The sequence below is a fragment of the Schistosoma haematobium genome, chromosome ZW, assembly GCF_000699445.3.
Source record: "Schistosoma haematobium chromosome ZW, whole genome shotgun sequence".
Classification (NCBI taxonomy): domain Eukaryota; kingdom Metazoa; phylum Platyhelminthes; class Trematoda; order Strigeidida; family Schistosomatidae; genus Schistosoma; species Schistosoma haematobium.
This window is the reverse complement of record NC_067195.1, coordinates 62,349,063-62,367,571: the sequence shown is the minus strand read 5'-3', so window position 1 is coordinate 62,367,571 and position 18,509 is coordinate 62,349,063. Positions and strand designations below refer to the sequence as shown.

Sequence of the window (18,509 nt, the reverse complement as noted above, 5' to 3'; positions counted from 1 at the left end):
GAATTGTTTACCAACGTAAACGTATATATATGTATATGTATATATAAATATGTAAAGTGGTATAATTCAAGTAAATATGTAAACGTAATTCTTATCCCATCAACAAAAAGCAATAACATTTATGTAACTTTAGGCATAATATATTTATTATCTAGATGCGTAGGGTATTTAACAACATTTTCAAGCACATAACTCAGAATATGTACAAAGATTAGTATGTGTTTGAAGAATGGAAGCGTTATATCAAAATGACTATTCATCATTTCGCACTTTTAACAGTCATTAATAAATTTACATTGAGAAACGAATACTTTTAAAATCATTTAAACATTTATTGGTTGGTCGAATAAAATGACATGAGATGATGCACAGCGATTTGATATAGCCGATAGGAGTCGTCAAACCTAAGATGGCTCTAGATTTTACGGTGTACCTGTAACCTTGTGGAAACAGAGGGATTTGACTTCTAGCATTAAAATATTTTCCAACCACTGATTTTTAACTAAAATCAAACATCTTATGAATGCAGAAACATATCTTTAGTAAACATGTGACACCAACTATAATTCTATAACATCACAAAGCTTGTTCTATTTTTTGTTTCATAATTTTAATACAAACGGTTTTTTTTCTGAATCATTCAAATTAAAAAATAAGTCTTTCATCGGACTTCGAATTCTTGTGAACTAAATTTCGCACAACAGAGTATCTAATGGATAACTTGAAGAGAAAATTGGTTATGGCGAGACTCTAATTTATGGACGAACTTTGAACGAATCTTCAGTGCCCTTGAGAAATATTGGTCAATCAGCCAACAGTCAGTATAGAGTAAAAATGTGTTATACAAAACCAAGAAAATAAGGTGGATACACTTCTTATACGTGATTCAAAAGCTTGTCAAGGTTAGAAAGAGGTTCAGATGTTCTAAAATCGTAATCCATGCAGTAGAGGAAATCATCCATAAGGCTACAGAATAGTCGGCCACTGGAGCCATGATAAAGTCTCAAAAACTCTTTGAGCCTCGACCACACAGCTTCAGTATTGTTTATGTGCACTACGGTTGTTGAGTGCACAAAATGCCACTTGTGGATAACGACACGATGCACATAACTAAGCCTTTGTAGGAGTCTTTACGCTCTCCAAACATCCGTATATATTGTAGTACCTGGCTGCAGTCAGTGTTACTGATGCTTTTACTATCCAGTTCGCAATAATTGTCGTAATTTGCCTTAGTTAGGAATTATATATGGGGTTTCCATCACGAATTGACATCGGCTATAATGCCAGAAATCTATTTAGCCAAATGGATGAAAGGCTTACGCGTTAAAATCCGAGATCTATTATCTTGTACCTGATTGATTCGTCCACAAATCAGTCTCGTCGTTTTATTTATTATAGCCGCTTAATTATTACGTTTTTACAAAATCCCCTGTGAACCGATCGTACGTTAGCATTAAGCACTGAAGTTGGCGCTGTAACCTTGAAACCCCTAAAACGCCTCTGATTGGCTCGTCCATAAATTAGAGTCTCGCGTTAGTTATTATAATCTAAGTAGAATCACTAAGAAATATAACAATTCATATAAACATATGTCAAATACAATTACCTCAGCGTATTGCATTGATGCGACTGCAATTGAAAGACTTGCAGCCACGACGGATGATGCATACAATAAACATATTGTTTGTCGGTCATTTTGCCTTTAAAACAAAAGTAAAGAAAAATGTAAGTGTTTTCTTAAACATTGAATACAATAATAGAAATAGAAGCTAAAATTAAACTTTCATTGTTTTTAAAAACGTTTTATAAATCTTACGATGTTTGGTAAAAAGATTCGAAACCGATTCTTTAGTGTCTATTGAAAAGTGTTGCAAGAAATTAGAGTAAACACTATCATTTTGATTCAGAAATCAGTGAGTTCAACCTCAGGATTCTAGCATTTTACTAATAATCTGTATTTGAACACGGTTATTCTCATTAAAGTCACTTCTGCAATGAAAACTAATGTACTTTCTTTTATTCAATAGACAAAAAAGTAATAAAATATTTTCTTGCAGTAGTAAATGACCTTCAAGTAAACAAAAATTCTCTTAGGATGCGAAGATTCTTTTAGTGTTGTTGTCAATAATATAATCAACTTGCAAATGTCACAGAAGTACTGCAGAACATGACATCTGTTACAACAATATCTATAGTATATAATTAACTTTAAAATATAATTTGGGCTTATCATTTGTAATTAGGCTGATTCTGATGGGCAGTGTACTATTATAAGATACAAAGATGACAAAATTCATGTAATGATTTAGTTACGAAGCAAAATATTTATCATATAGTTATCGATTATTTAAAATAATTATTTATTAATGATTCGAATGACTGTGTTGTAAGATGGATTTTATTTCGAATTCTCTCTCTCTCTCTCTTATATATATATATATATATATATATATAACAAAAACGGAAAACGGAAGTCAACAGAGTAGTTGTGGAAACTTTTATTTCATTCGTTTCCACATACATTATAACAGTTTCCATAAATTTTATCCACAAAAATCGATTTATTCATATTTTCCGCCTTTACTTTCATGTTCTTGTTTTCTAAAGTGAGTGACATAAAACGCTGCTGGTACTCTGGTCAAAAATTAGAAATTGTTATATATGGTGAAAGGTACATTTGAACTAAGTTTATGTTATAAATTATTAAAAGAGATTTGATTCGAAAACAATCCATAAAATGACTGCGTTTATAAAACTATTTATTCGCTATCTCAAATGTAGCCACTATTAATTGGTTGATTTAATTGTTTATAATCCAAAGGTTTATACCCCATTTTATCCGTCAATAAATTTAATCTAACTAAATGGTATGAAAAATGAAATTCTATTCAAGTTATTTCACTACAAATGCTTCGTTTTTCAATCCAATTTATTCTCATTTTAAATATATTACTTATGTTTATATATATAACTTAATAAACATTATCTTCACTCATACGTCTCGTTACTTCCTTGTTTCATTGCGGTAGTGTATGGTAAGTCAGCTTGGACTTACACATACTCGCACCAGATTTCGTTTGACTTAATTTTTTCACATTAGTCGGAGAAACCTGATACCTTTTGTTAATATATTGTACAGTATGTTTGAACGTAATCACGGCATCTGTACCGGATGTATTTTAACCATAACCAGTGGAAAAGTACAATAAATTTGTTTAGTAAAATTATATTTAGTTGTAATCGATTAATATTTTCTACAAACTATCTGTCATTACTCATATTAACCGGTTACATTTTGTCGAGTAAACATGTACGATGATCATATTTTCTGGTTCAAAATTAGTACTGTTTGTTTACAAATAATGTTTTATTAAAACCGAGTGAAATTATTTTTGGAAGTTAATCATTACTATAATTGTAACATCAAGTGACAATTTGTTAGTTATCTCATAAAGATATCAATTTTGCTGTACAAAATATAAAAAAATGTATTGAATTTCAAGTTATATGTATTGGTTTTTTGAATCTTTCCATGAACGTTTAAGGTTCCAGTTGATCAGTCTCTTTAGATATATATGCACCCTATCAAAATTGCCTCAGTAGTGTCACTAAGTCACAAACACTTTTAAGCAGAGATAAATAGCGTCTAATAGTAGAATTCAGGAAGTGCATTTCCTCTTTATTTCGGATGTACATGGATTTCAACGTTGATATCCACTTCGAGACTGCAATTTAGTTTATCCTTATCATTCTAGAGTTTAACAAACATTTGTAACATTTGTTTATTAGAGCGAATCACAAAGTGGGAAACTTATTCTAGATGAAATGATAATTAGGTTATTATAATGTACAATTTACATATCCTGCATATGTAATAAAACAAAATACGTAAGTTGAAATCATATATATCTTTATTTATGGAAAAAAACCGCAAGTTTACTAATTATTCGGTGAAAAGTGCATTCAAATGTTTGTTTTGTTTTTATTCTCATAAATTTTACAAATAATCATAATGCTTTTTCATGAATTAGATCAAAACATTTCAGACTTTAATTAGATATGTGAATGATACTATTTTCTAATAACAAAAACAAGAATGAAATTCACTTGATATTGTTTACTTGAATCTTCTTGTTGATATGTAGCACCGCAATTAATCAATCTGTTATTGACATATATGCATACTGTACGTATTGCTTTGATATTGCCTTAATTCGCAAGCATTCTAAGCAAAGAAGGAAAGTAGCTAGCAGTGGAATCTATGATGAGCAGCTGATTTGTCATCTGGATGCACCTACACCCCAGAGTTGATGTTTACTCTGGGACACGAACCTAGTACCATTCGTTTCAAATACCATCACGTTATCCACTTAGCATCCTAAATTTCAATTTCTTTCTTTGGTTAAAAACAATAATGTTTTTTCATTTTCAACTAAACAGATTCTTTCCATACAAAAAAAGCATCCATTTTTTGTTTAATAGTTCATATCTACAAAAGTAATAGTTATTTTTCTATCAGTTATTGAGTAGAAATTAAAGTTGATTTTCCCAAAAAACAATTTTTTTATGATCTCTTTTATAAAAATGAAATTGAAATTTTTGTTTGTTTTGCTGAAGAGAAAATTCTTTTTTCTCGATCTGGTTACTGAATATTACAAGAATGATCTAGAATTTCTAGTTAAAAATCAGTAAACAAAAAAACCCGTCATAAATGACAGCTCTACTTGTTCAAATGATTAACATACTTTTTTATTGTTTTAAATAAAGAGTAAATCGTTTAAAATAAATAATCATAAAACAACAACAATAGTAATAATAATTTTTAATATCTAATTTATTTAGTTGATTTTGGACAAGAATGACAATTATTCTGTTAATTTTCGAATGATATCCAATAAGTTGTGAATAATATTAATTTCAGTATAGGATTGTAGAGATGATTAAATTTTTGATTAAATCATCATTTGATTGTTGTTAGACCACCATTTGGAAGATGTAAAAATCTTTACATATTTGGGTAGCATCATTGATGAACACGGTAGATCTGTTGCAGATGTGAAGGTGCAGATCGGCAAAGCAAGAGCAGCATATTTACAATTGAGGAACATCTGGAACTCAAAGCAACTGTCAACCAACACCAAGGTCAGGATTTTCAATACAAATGTCAAGACAATTCTACTGTATGGGGCAGAAACCTGGAGAACTACGAAATCCATCATCCAGAAAATACAGGTGTTTATTAACAGTTGTCTACGCAAAATACTTCAGATCCGTTGGCCGGACACTATTAGCAACAACCTACTGTGGGAGAGAACAAACCAGATCCCAGCGGAGGAAGAAATTAGGAAGAAGCTCTGTGGGTGGATAGGACACACATTGAGGAAAACACCCAACTGCATCACAAGGCAAGCCCTCACATTGGATCCTCAAGGCCAAGGGAAAAGAGGAAGACCAAAGAACACATTAAGGCGGGAAATAGAGATAGACATGAGAAAAATGAACAAGAATTGGATGAAACTAGAGCGGAAGGCCCAGAACAGAGTGGGTTGGAGAATACTGGTCGGTGGCCTATGTTCCATTAAGAGTAACAGGCGTAAGTAAGTAAGTAAGTAAGTAGACCACCATTGAATACCTGGAAGCACTGAATGATAATATTATTTACAATTAGAAATATAATACTGAACTATTAAATATTCAGTTAAATCACTCTATTCCTAATGATCATTTACATTAATTTAATCACGTATATACTGAAAGAACTTAACTGTTGAATTAATTCTGTTCATATTGATCTATAAACATTTAATGTTGTTAAGATCATTCTCTTATTTTGACTAAGGGAAATAACAAAGATAGAAATCATTCATGTTTCAACTAAACAGTAAAACTAGAGATTAATTTTATCACACTTCTATGAGTAACAATGGATTGTTTTATTTAATTATTAAATAGAAATATTATGTATATAGATTTAGAGTTCACAAAAAAAAGACTTTTTTTTTTAGAAAAAAATACCCTTTCGTTAAATTTTTCTGCATGAAGAAATAATAGTACTAAGGGGGAAAAAGATTAACACAACAGGAAATAATTTTTTTTTATTAAAAATGATTTAAAAATTATTGATAGAAGTTATATTAACAGAAATTTTCGTTATAGTCAACTCAAATAAAGATTTTACTGATGGAAAGAGAATGAAAATTTTAAGTTTTTTAAGGTTCCCTTTATAAATTTTAAAATAGTGGTATTTGGATTAAGTACATTATATTAGTATGACCATAATTTATGGATCAACCAATTTGCTCATCCATTTGGATAAATAGAATTTTTGCATTATTAAGGATAATGTCAGTTCATGATGAAAATCCCGAAATTTAATTCCTAATCTTAATCATCAACTGTAAATTATAATTATAATTTCTCGTACACTTTTATAACCCTCATTTAGTCCTAGTTATTAAGTAGATACTCTTAAGGTCACTCAAACGTCGCTCAATGGTCGTCTATAAATTTTAGTTTCGCCATTATTTTAATAAGTTCTCTTAAGATTCTACAGTTATTTTTGCGATCTGGTAATTCAAAAAAAGGTTAATATAATCACTACTTATAGCTTATCCATTTTTGTCCATCATAACTTTTAATATACAACTGTGGAATATGAAGTGAAATTTTGAAGAGAATATTGTTCATCCATTTAAAAGCATTTTAATATTTTAGAGACTGTTGAATAGTTAGTGTTTTCACGTGATAATAGTCTAAAAAATTGAATAGATAATTTTAAAACTCGAAATGTTACTACTGTTTCTATGATAGAATATACGAATAACTCTGTCTTGATTGGATATTGATAAAACAGACTTGATCTGATAACATTCTACTACCAAAAGTGACCAAGTGTTTTAATTGTGTTTGACTGACACATGCCAATCAATATTCATCACTGAACATAAAAAGATGATGTATATTGATATGATGGGATAAAAAAAGCGAAATTAGATTCTTTTACTCTTTATGATTTTTGTTCAACATTACTTCTAAACAAATTGGTCATTCGATAGAGAGTTAACAATAAATATGTTTTTTGTTATATTTCAATGAAGTGGCTTACATCAAGTCACAGAAGGTTAAAAATACAATTTTCCTACTCATTGGGATATAATAAAAAATATATTTGTTATTAACGTTACTTAAGTTTTTAATTCAATATGATTACTTATTGTAGTATCAGTTATGTTTTCCAGTATGATATTTTATTCGGGACCTCGATTGCAGGATTCGAACCTAGGATCTATCGGTCTCACGCGTGAACGCTTAACCTCTAGACCACTAGGCCGGCATCAAATGGACCGTACTTTTGACTTGGTTCATCGTCTTGCTTTGGAATTGATAAATCTCCATTTGTACTATTATTGGTGTTCCTACTTCTTGTCGTGGGAATTGCAGTGTTCGCTTGTTTTACAAGTATAAGTAATAAGATATGGACATAATAATTAGCGACGATCAGTCATAACAATTGGCGACACAGTCATAACAAACTGACGACGAAACATAACGCATTAAACATGTTTTGTAGTTGGTTGGTAATACTGAATGCATAAACAACACAAGTAGGAGATTTTCTTCATTTGTCTTGGATAAAATACAAACTAATTAACACGAAAACTGAACTTGGAAATTTGTTTGGCGAGTAATAAATGATTTATTAATAAACCCTGTTGAACATGTATTCATCAAAAAAGCGTTTCTACTATGAATTTTTCGATTCTCTTTATTATATAAACATGTAATTAATGACGTAAATTAAGAATAAATGAAATTATTCCATGTTATTTCTGAAGACAAAAGTTGCTAGAAGAAATTATTTATAGATATGGATTGGAAATGAAACAAATCTTGTAATATTGCCCCCTAAAAGGCATATCATGTAGGAAAAATAAATCATTTTCTACAAGAAAAAAACGAAATAGAAATACCTTGGAACCAAACTGACAAACACTAAGTTGTAATTAATATGTTCGTTCTTTTCTCTTCTTATAAGTTTTAACAAATCTTAATCTAAACAGTGATTTTAACTTAGAGTTCAATAACAACTCAACACTTATGCCTTAATGCCATCTATATTGAGAGACAATTCCCAATGACCAGCTAAGAAATGGACAACCTGGGAAAAACGAGTACTTTCAATGTTCAAGTTAATACTATAACTTTTGAAGACAAACAACGACTGTATATTTTATAGAAAGTAATTTGTATAAATAAAGGAGTAATAATAGTCTGGTTTATTGTTCATAGTCAAGAAATCTGACGTTGTCCGTAAATACAGCAAATTAGGTTCATATTCATCATTGCCAAAATGCCAAATTTGTGAATGTTTGGTGCTAGTTGTCAAAACACCATACATTGAGATTTTGTACTAATTGGAAACTATTTGAATTTTGTATCCTTATTCTTCAGCAACGTTTGGGATTTGCATCAATTGCATAAAACATTACGGTCAGAGATGTAATTGCACAATTATTCGGAAAGTGAACCACTTTTTGTAAGATTAAGGAATCAACACTTAACAATCATTAAAAAACACTCAGTGACATGTTTCTTAACCTTTAATCTTAGATTAACAAACTATTGATAAATGATAATAATACGTTTATCTAAGACATGTAACACAAAGTTTTGATGTAGTTAAGATACTTAAGCGTTCGAATTTACTGTTTATTTTGAAACGGTAATGCAATTTACCAATCAACTTTTAAATTCATCAAGTTATTCGACAAATAATTGGATGATTCATCAAAAATCAAACTAAATAGTGTTTCAGTACAAACTAACAATTTAGACGTTTAATTGGGCAGTTAATTTTTCATTGGGTTTTTATAAAATACAGTCATAATTTTGTATTATTCCTTTACTGTACAGCTAATACGATATAATGTATTTTACTTTTACTGTCTTTTATTTCATTTGTACTGAGTTACATTGAATTTCTATCAATATTTAGGTATATCAAGGTAAGGTTAGTTGAAGTCAAGCAAAATATTTTAATTAACGTTGAATGGCTTTGGTAAAGGTTTATAATTTCTTGTTGATTACATTCAGAACTTTATTTGATGTGTCACTAATGACATGCTTAGTCATATTTAATCAAATAAAGATAAACTTTTATTGATCCATCTATACTCGTTTAATACCGTGGTTGTTATGCTGAATCAATAGCTGAGTGAATGACTATTTAGTAATTAATGTGAGGATGTGAACAATAATAATGAGACACAGTTATGTCCACTTAAGTCTAAAACAAAGTAAAAAAGAAATTTTCTGAATTTCATTGATAGCCACAACTCAGATAAGCCAAAGTTGAATGTTAATTTACTAAATTAACTAGGATACTTAATCCGCTTCCAAGATAATGGATATTCACTGAGAAGGTTACACATAAATAACAGTCACCTATGTCAAAAATGCTTCGGCTGAATTTTCGGCTAAGACGATTTCGACTGATATTATACTATTTTGCTTTAGGATGAAAAACTACCAATTCTTTGTGAACTACTACGACATATCGTACATCTGTTCAGTACAATAAACTATTCAATATTTATGAACAAATATTTGTAAGCACCGTAAATAAACTTATTTCAAAGTACAATCTATTTAATAGATCCCTAGTCCTAGAAATTAATTTAATTTTACCGAATAAAAATCACTAGACAGTCAAAAACTTTAAAAAGCAAATCGATAATAAAAGTACGATTTTTTTATAGCCATGACTTAATTCTACAGATCATTTTGGGGTGATCTGAATTCATTATCATCTACACAAGCTATGCAGGTTCTTGCTTTGATCTTTATGGAGTCATAGATTTGTGCGGGCTTGGATTCCTGGATAAAGAACTAACTCTTCTCATATTCTTTCTCCAGATTGGCAGCTTTCTAATTGACGTCATCTAACGATAAAAATTCACCAAAAGAATACTACTCATTAAGTCTGAATCCGAGTATAATTCATGATTTTTTTCTTAATTATTACAATCATTAATACATTATAGCTAGTTTTAGTTCTTCATGTATGCCAAGATAGGCGACATGAATGACTAACAAGAAATATGGTATAAATTTATTAAACCTTATTTTACAAATGGTTCTTTTTTATTTATGTAAAGGTAGCAGGTGCGTATTATTAAATTGATAATATATTACATTCTTTATAAATCGATAGTGATTAGACTACATCATGATTAGAAAGGTTAATGGATATTTATTGTTAATCCTTTACAAAAAAAGGAGAACGTAATAACCACGCAAACACGCAGATGTTTATACCCATACATTGGAATTTTTTTTCTTTAGAAAGATACTTTATGTTCTAACAAAAAAAATGTTATTTGAAAAGAATCATGAGAAATATATATTTGATAATCGATGATGGATTCTGTTTTAAGTTTATTCACAAAATATATCAACACTGTATTAAATTGTTTTTTTCATATTATATGATTATCAAAGTAGTCTAGATCTGTTTAATTCAATCATTTAATTGTTTCATACAACTTGTATTCTTGCCTTCATTAATGGTTAATTAAATGTATCATCAGTAGTGTGTTCTGTAAAAAAAAAAACCGAAAGATAACTACCAACGTGTTCTTATGAAACTGTTATTTATTCTGGATGTGTAAAAGTTAAGGCAAGACAAATGAATTAGATGAAAATAATTATTTATTGATCATTCAGCAAATATCTATGAAAATATGTGCGAATATATAAATAATACAATACTTCTATTTCGTCGTTATACATTTACCTCGGAGAACATAAATTAATGGTGAGGTATGTTTACTTGACATTAATGTGATTTATTCATTTTAAATCATATTAACTATCCTACTGTAGTAAAAAAGAACACCAGTGTGGACAATCGAATGTATTTAACACAAAATTACAGGACTTGTTAATAAAATCTAACAAGCTTAAAGTAAATGCTTAATTTGTCTCATAATGACTCAAACTTCATCTTTCTTGCATTTTCATACAAATTGCGTCATGTTTCCATTCTTTACGGTTCGATCCTCTTGTCTCTTTTCTGCCAGACCTTCTGTTCACGACTAACATCATATACTACTTATATCAATATAAGTAGCACACACCACACTAAAACCAATTTCTATTATGGTTAATTTTGGTTAAGCCCTTTTTTTATTAACCTATCAGTAACAATTCGCGTATTCTTTTGCACCGTTGGGATTAATAGAACACATGACAGACACTAACTAAAATGTTGATCGCTCAAATATCACTCGATGATTTGTCCTCCTCCCCATGTATATATTCACGCAAGTCCTGTTATTAGCTTTGCTTTGCCTTGCTGTGCCCTTATGTAATTTGACTATAAATTTGCCTATGTATTTGCCTGTTTATACTTATTCGCCTCTCTGTTCACTTGATATGCTTATAGCTTTGTGATCTGCGCTATCCACTAATAAAATATAGTTGCCTCTTCTCATTACCTTCTGATTTCAGACACCGTTGAGACTTATATTATAACGGTGATCGAGGTGGTTGATTAACGAAGCAAAGCCACTACAAGTGAATACATTGAAAAAGGTAACAATGAATTCCTGATGAGTAAATATTTTCAGTGACTATGTTGGTTAAACAAAATTTTGTTTGAATGAGAAAAAATGCCGAGGGTTTTGTTTATATTAGTGTATAATTTGAAGAGAAAGTATTCATAACATTAAATATACAATAAACAAATCTCTAATTAACGTTCCTAATATAATGATCCCAACAGTTTTTAAAATAGTGATTTCCCACTTAATTGTTTTATCTTCCATTAAAAAAGCAATAAATGAAAATATACAAACAGTACGTAAGTTCTGCATTAGTTTGTATTGCAAACATTTACAAAATTTATATAAAAGCCTTCAATTGGTACAATTTTGATAATACAAATAAAGAATACAAAAGATTGTATAAAAATTTAAATGGTTCGAAAATTATCGATTTAGATGTTTCAGTGCTAATCATGTTATGAAATAAACCTGAACAAAGATTCTCATTCTCATATAAATAACTTCATTATTTATTTTTCAGGATTTCTTAAATATGAAAACTAATTTGTATAAAACGTCGATCGCAGCCCCTTTGAGGCTACTGCCGGCTCCAAGCGCGGATAAAGGAGGGTTGGACATGGAGTTAGTGACCGCGTCCCACAGAAAACTAACTCGCCAAAAAAATTCTAACTAGAAAAAAATTAAAATCATTGAAACTATACCCTTAGAGTTAGGTCTTCATTTAGAACAGTTATGATACCTCATGGCGAAAGCCGAATACCTTCGAAAGTCACGAGGCTGATGATCTTTATGACAACTAAAGCAACCATTAATTTAGGCATATGGAATGTTCGTACAATGTGGAAGACCTAGAAAGTCATTTAAATTGCTGAAAAATCTTAGTAAGCTGTTAAACACTTCGATTTTGCATATCAAAATATTTTCTTCGATTGATGTACCTAAAAGTATTTACATCACAGAATAAAGTTTCAAATTTATTAGGTTTTACAAATTCATCATGATAACGAGTACAACTGTCAAATTTGTTCTTCAAGAATAGTAGCCATAATCTATTTAAAATATTAGTTAAATCATTTTCGATATATCACAAAACATACCTAACTAAAGTGATTATTTTACCAATGACATTAACTATATTTTCACAGAACACCTATTTTTTTCTTCATTCATGAAGTTCTACAAAAACTGAAAACTGTTAAAAGGTATATTCAACTACTAAAGTAAGTTACTTCATATTAGACTTATACGATTATGATTATCATTTGTTTTTTATATACTTAAACTTTAAAATTCATCTAAATATTTCATAGACTGTTCAGAACATAAACTATCAGAAAATATGAAAAGAGAATAATCCCAATCGTTTTGCATAGATAATTCTACAGTCAGTTGATTAAGTGAAAATCATATCACATTCTTTACTGACAGGTAACTTTGAATAGTTTCTCTCTTTTTTTTCATAGTTCAAATTAAAATAGGTTCGAAATATGATATAAGTAGAACAAACATAAACTGATACGATATGTTATTCATGTCATTTGTTATTTAGAAACTTTTTTTTTTTCTAAAGGAAATTCTTTAAAATTATTTGAGCTAAGCTTAAAACAAAACAACATAAAAAGTTAATTAATTTATCATTGGATTAACCTAGAAACAAAATATGAATATGACAATGAATCTAAGGTCATACAACATTCTTTTTTTAAAAATGTAACAAGAAATATTTTGAAGTTAAATATAAACACTAAATAGAAAAAATAAAACACATCTAAATTTAATTGTATACAAATTATTTCAAATATAGGCTCTTGAATTCATTTGAATAACGTTAATAATAATTCGTATCAGAAGGGGTTTTGTGGAGATTGTAGTAATTTCAACAGTTGAGATCATGAGTCAATTGAAGCTAGACCACCATGGAAAACCTGGAAGCACTGGACGGCTGTCTCTTCCTATTGTTGTATTCCTCAGCAGTGCGCATCCCCGCCCTCGCCTCGGGGGATTCGAACCCAGTACCTATCTGTCTCGCGCCAGGCGCTTAACCAACTAGACCACCTAGCCGGCTTCCAACGGTGTTAATGTCTAACTTCAACTAGTCCACGAAGTTGAGCGACATATACACCATTGTCATCAGTGAGTTACTACCTCACAACTGACCCGGTTGAACTTCGCTGGTCACTGCCTCTCACTAGAATAATAATTGTAGAATTATGGATAAACTTGTTTGTAAATAAAATAACAAACAGCAAAAACAACAACAAAAAGATGTAAGGAAACAGTTGATCATGTAGTCATTATTCAATGATTTCACATTCAATGAAGAATTAAGCTTTACGAACCTTAATAACAACGATTTCTTTGTCGAATATCTTGTAAATTTTTTAAAAAGAAGATTTAGTAAAAGGTAATTTGGTCTGGAAAATAATTATATACAAAAACTGATTATATGTTCTAAACATGTCTAAACACCATTTTGAGTTCCCATAATGCTTGTGCCATTGGAGACTCTTTGATAAACACAGTGTCGAAGGTCAATTATCTTGGTGTTACCTTTTCCTCTGATTTCTTTTGGTCTTTTCATGTTTTACTGTTATTGAAGAAAGTTTTCCGTCTGACTTACTACATAAAGAGGTTGTATGTTTTTGAGATTACTAGTCATTTACTCTTACAATTTGTCAATTCCTGATTATGACTTGTTATTATTTATTGTTCTCCATTATTCTTTCCCGGGATTTTTAGAAAAGACTTTGCTGTATTGCGAAGAATGATGAAGGCGGTTAACAAGGTTTGTTGTGAATCTTTCGATGTCGTTATTAATATGGTTGTGGATAGACATTTAAAATCATGCAAACTCCTGGCAGGTGTTATCTTATCAGATTCTAACCATCCCCTTCACTCATATCTTTCTCCTTGTATATCTTCTGATAGAACGAGACGTAATTACATTAAATCCATGCACACAAGCAACAGCATGAAAGTTCTATAGTAGCTTACTTAGCAAATATACTCTATGACGAACAGGTTGTTAGAGTCAATCTAGGCAATAACCTGTATTCTTAAACATGTCCATAATTTCGAAAGTTATACAGTTTCAGATCTTTTCTCATTTTTCTCCTTTCTTTTTTGCTGTTTTGTTTTTTTTTAGAAAAGAAACTTGTTGAAATACCTTGTGCTGAGAATTATATATTGTACCAAAATATAATACTGAATAAAGCCATTATTAATAATAATAATAATAACAAATCAAGCTAAATAGTCAGTTTTCGATAAATAAAGCAACCATTTACTAAAGAACCATTTAGTTTATTAATGTGAGGGAGACAATGGCAACTATAAAATGAACATGTTTAAAATGTGTCTAAAACATAATGGTTACCATGATATGACTGACTAAATTTAATTAGCAGCTAATCAAATTAAGACCATTCTATCTGATTTGATTACTGAACATCACTTTACTGTAAACATCTTTCACTCTGTGAAAGCCATAAAAATCCACTTTAATTAATCCGACTTCTGTGTTTAAGAAGGTAAGTACGACCTCTCATAATGCATTGGTTAGTAAATTAACTTTAAAATTATCTTATCCTTTTGAATCTTTGTTGATATGCAGTGATTTTAATAGTTAATTTACATTAAAACTGTTTTGACATTTTCAATTTTTTCTTATGTAATCGCTTTGAGCGGCTGTTTTGTGAACCTAACTGAAAAATTATTGAAAAAGTATTAAATTATTCTTCGGTCCAGGCTTATACTTATGTGTTTTAGATTTTCATTCTTATGTAATCAGCCTTAAAATTTGATCGATTGACCCTACCCATTTTCTTATTCCACTTGATTATCATGCTAATTTACTTGCCTTCATTTCATTGGTACTAGCTTGTATATCCAAATACAATACCATGTATTGGTGCTGGGCCATGACAAGCATCTAACTAAAAGGAAATATTTCTTTCAAGTAGCTTTACATCTGTTAATTTGCGATGAAATATATCAGTTTGTAAACTGTAGTTCCATGAAGTAAATCAAAAAATTCAATGTTTTATTTTAACTATTGGTTATTGCTGTTAGCTATTAGATCCAGAAGATAGAAATCCTTAATTTATAGGACATTTTTATTCAAATGTTGAAAGTATAAGGACTTGTTGAAGATTGTAAAATTTCTGTAGTTTAAATCACGAACCGATCTTTGTTACACCACACTACAATGGATGAGCACTGTTGAGCAGTCATAAACTGGAATGAAACAATTGTTCATTTCTTCCTAATTATCCATGGTGGTCTAGAAAAGATCATTTCGTGATTGAAACTATGAACTGTTTATAATGGCTTATTTTTTATTATAAATAGTCAACATTTATTTCATTTCTTTTTCTTATTTGTTTTAAAGGCAAATAATTTACATTTTGTGAATTTCCATGAGTCATTGGTTTATAATTCTTTTGTATTTTTTCATTTACCACCCGTAGATATAATTAAGGTGTCGTATATTAGAGGACACATGAAAACATATTTCCTAATTTGATGTTTACAGCCCGAAAATATGTTCTAAATGTGATACTGTGACTTGGGTTTACAATATTAAAACTGAATCTTTAGTGTTGGAATTGTTCTCTAAAGACTGTAATTATCACCTGGAAAATATTATCAATCTGTTGCAGGGTAGTACTTATTTCTATTATGAATATATATTTGAAATAACTAAAATTTATTTGGACAGTATTTTGATGAATTAGCATCCTTTGAAAATACCTCAGAAACTTTTAGATCATTAATATGTTACGTGTCATACTCTGATTAGACGATCGCGTACGTTAATGTTCGATTTACCACGATTCCAACATTTTCCAGAGATTACCAGTGTCTTTTCAAGTACTCTTGATTAATCTTGCAGTAAAACTTTGGTTTTTACTTCACATCATTATTCTCTATCATTCAAGGCTCTGGTATATGAGGATTTCGAGGACCTAGGCAATGGCTAAGAAGTCATCATCCAGCACTCTAGTTACTAGCTTATTATAAATACAAGTTGTATTTTGAATACGTATATCTGAAAATTCAGATTTTTATTGAACTTAATCATTCACAAATGTAAATAGATCTTAGACTTTTTAAGTTATCCGCTTAATTTGGAAATTATAATTAATAAAAGGAGTATAATACTTTCTGTTTTTTATGCATACTCATTTAGTTCCATTATCTACAAATATATTAACATTAATCTAACAATTCGGTTTGAATTAACCTTTTAGTTCAACATTAGTTGTTTCGATTGAATATTTATATAATTTGCTCAGTTATGTTCAGAAATAGCATTAATCTACAAATATAAGTAAATAACAAACCGATTCGTTGTTTGTTTAAATTAAAAAGAAACCGTTAAAACATTTCCAGAAAGAGGGTTTTGTGGATATTGTAGTAATTTAATTCAATTCATGAGTCGATTGAAGCTAGAACATCATGAAAAACCTGAAATCAATGAGTGGCCATTTTGTCCTGGTATGGGACTCCACAGCAATGCGTATCCACGATCCCGCCCTCAGCATTCGAACCCGGAACGAACGCTTAACCTTTAGATCACTGAGCTAGCTGGCATCCAATAATGTTAATGTCTAACTTCAACTAATCGATGAAATTGTTAACCAAGATGGTGAAATTTGAAAATAAAACATGATCACACTAGTTCAGATTACATTCATCTCGTAATAATTTTTTGTTTACTTCTATTCACAATCCAATACTGATATTATACATTTTTCTTTTTAAATGAAAAAACATTTTTTTCAAAAGAGAAAATGATATACTTATGATAAACACAACCATAATTTGATCTTTATACAACAATTTTTTATTTGACTTAGACAGATCAACCATACCTAAATCATCAGAATCTTCCATGTCCACTCACACGTTATGATCGCATTAACTGATCTGTCAGTCACAACCAAAAATATATTATGTCGTCTTTAGTATTCAGTGATATTGATCAATAAATTGGTGTAAATTCCTCAATCAATTTGTACATTTTACCTATTACGTGTCGTTATGCAATCAATTTCATTGTAATCATTGACTAATAAATTGCTCTGATTGATTTGATATTTTCATGTAAATATTCATAACTATTAGAGTATAACCTGATTGAAAGCAATATTGTTCGCTAATATGTGTTATTCTAATTTCTTGATCATTTAGAATTTCTTTTCAAAGAAAGTACCTCTGTAAAGAAATCCATGACTACAACACAAAAAGATACCTCAATAGAAGCATTACTTTCTTGGTTATTAAAGATATATCTTTACAATGAGTCGTAAATTAAATGGAGCCTAACTTGAGAGTAACCAGCTGATTAGCTTTGCTTGTCTAGAAACAAAACTACATTATCATGTATCTGGATTGAAAAGTTTAGATAATGAGATTCTTTCATGTTTTTCCTAGCCCCTAGGCCATATTTTTTTCTTGATGTTTATAGTCATTTTTTGTTGAAAATCGTTAGCATCTAGAACTTTAGGGAGATATTTATTCCATAAAAACGTGAAAACATTTAGATCTTGTTAGCGGATTCAACCAATTTCTATCGGAAAATAAATAAAATTAATCGGGCGTAACCTAGTTACTCATCAATAAAAACTCTTCATACATGCCAGCATTGATATTTAGTATATTAATAATCATACGAACATATTTAAATGAACACCATTCTTTCACATGACCTTGCATATTCTTGTTTCTAATGGCTGCATCAATGTATTAAATTGACCATTTAACTACTTTGTGAAACAAGTGAAATTTACACTAAAACTCTACGATAATCCAATAAAAAAATAGATAATTTAGTAATTTTTTGAAATACTATGTTGAACTTGTTGTGACTTTAAGCCCGGCTAGCTAACACGTGATTTATTCACCAATCAAAATGTGAATTATACAGTCTTAGCACTA

General features: G+C 29.8%; 1 protein-coding gene across 1 annotated transcript in view; it reads right to left on the bottom strand.

The window, feature by feature from the left end:
* MS3_00010450 (uncharacterized protein) overlaps nt 1-18,509 on the bottom strand; it is a 92,147-nt gene that overhangs the window by 35,661 nt on the left and 37,977 nt on the right. The window contains exon 2 of the mRNA XM_035731827.2: nt 1,607-1,700. Within this exon, the coding sequence (XP_035589793.2) occupies nt 1,607-1,700 (94 nt within the window). The remainder of the gene's footprint in view (nt 1-1,606; nt 1,701-18,509) is intronic.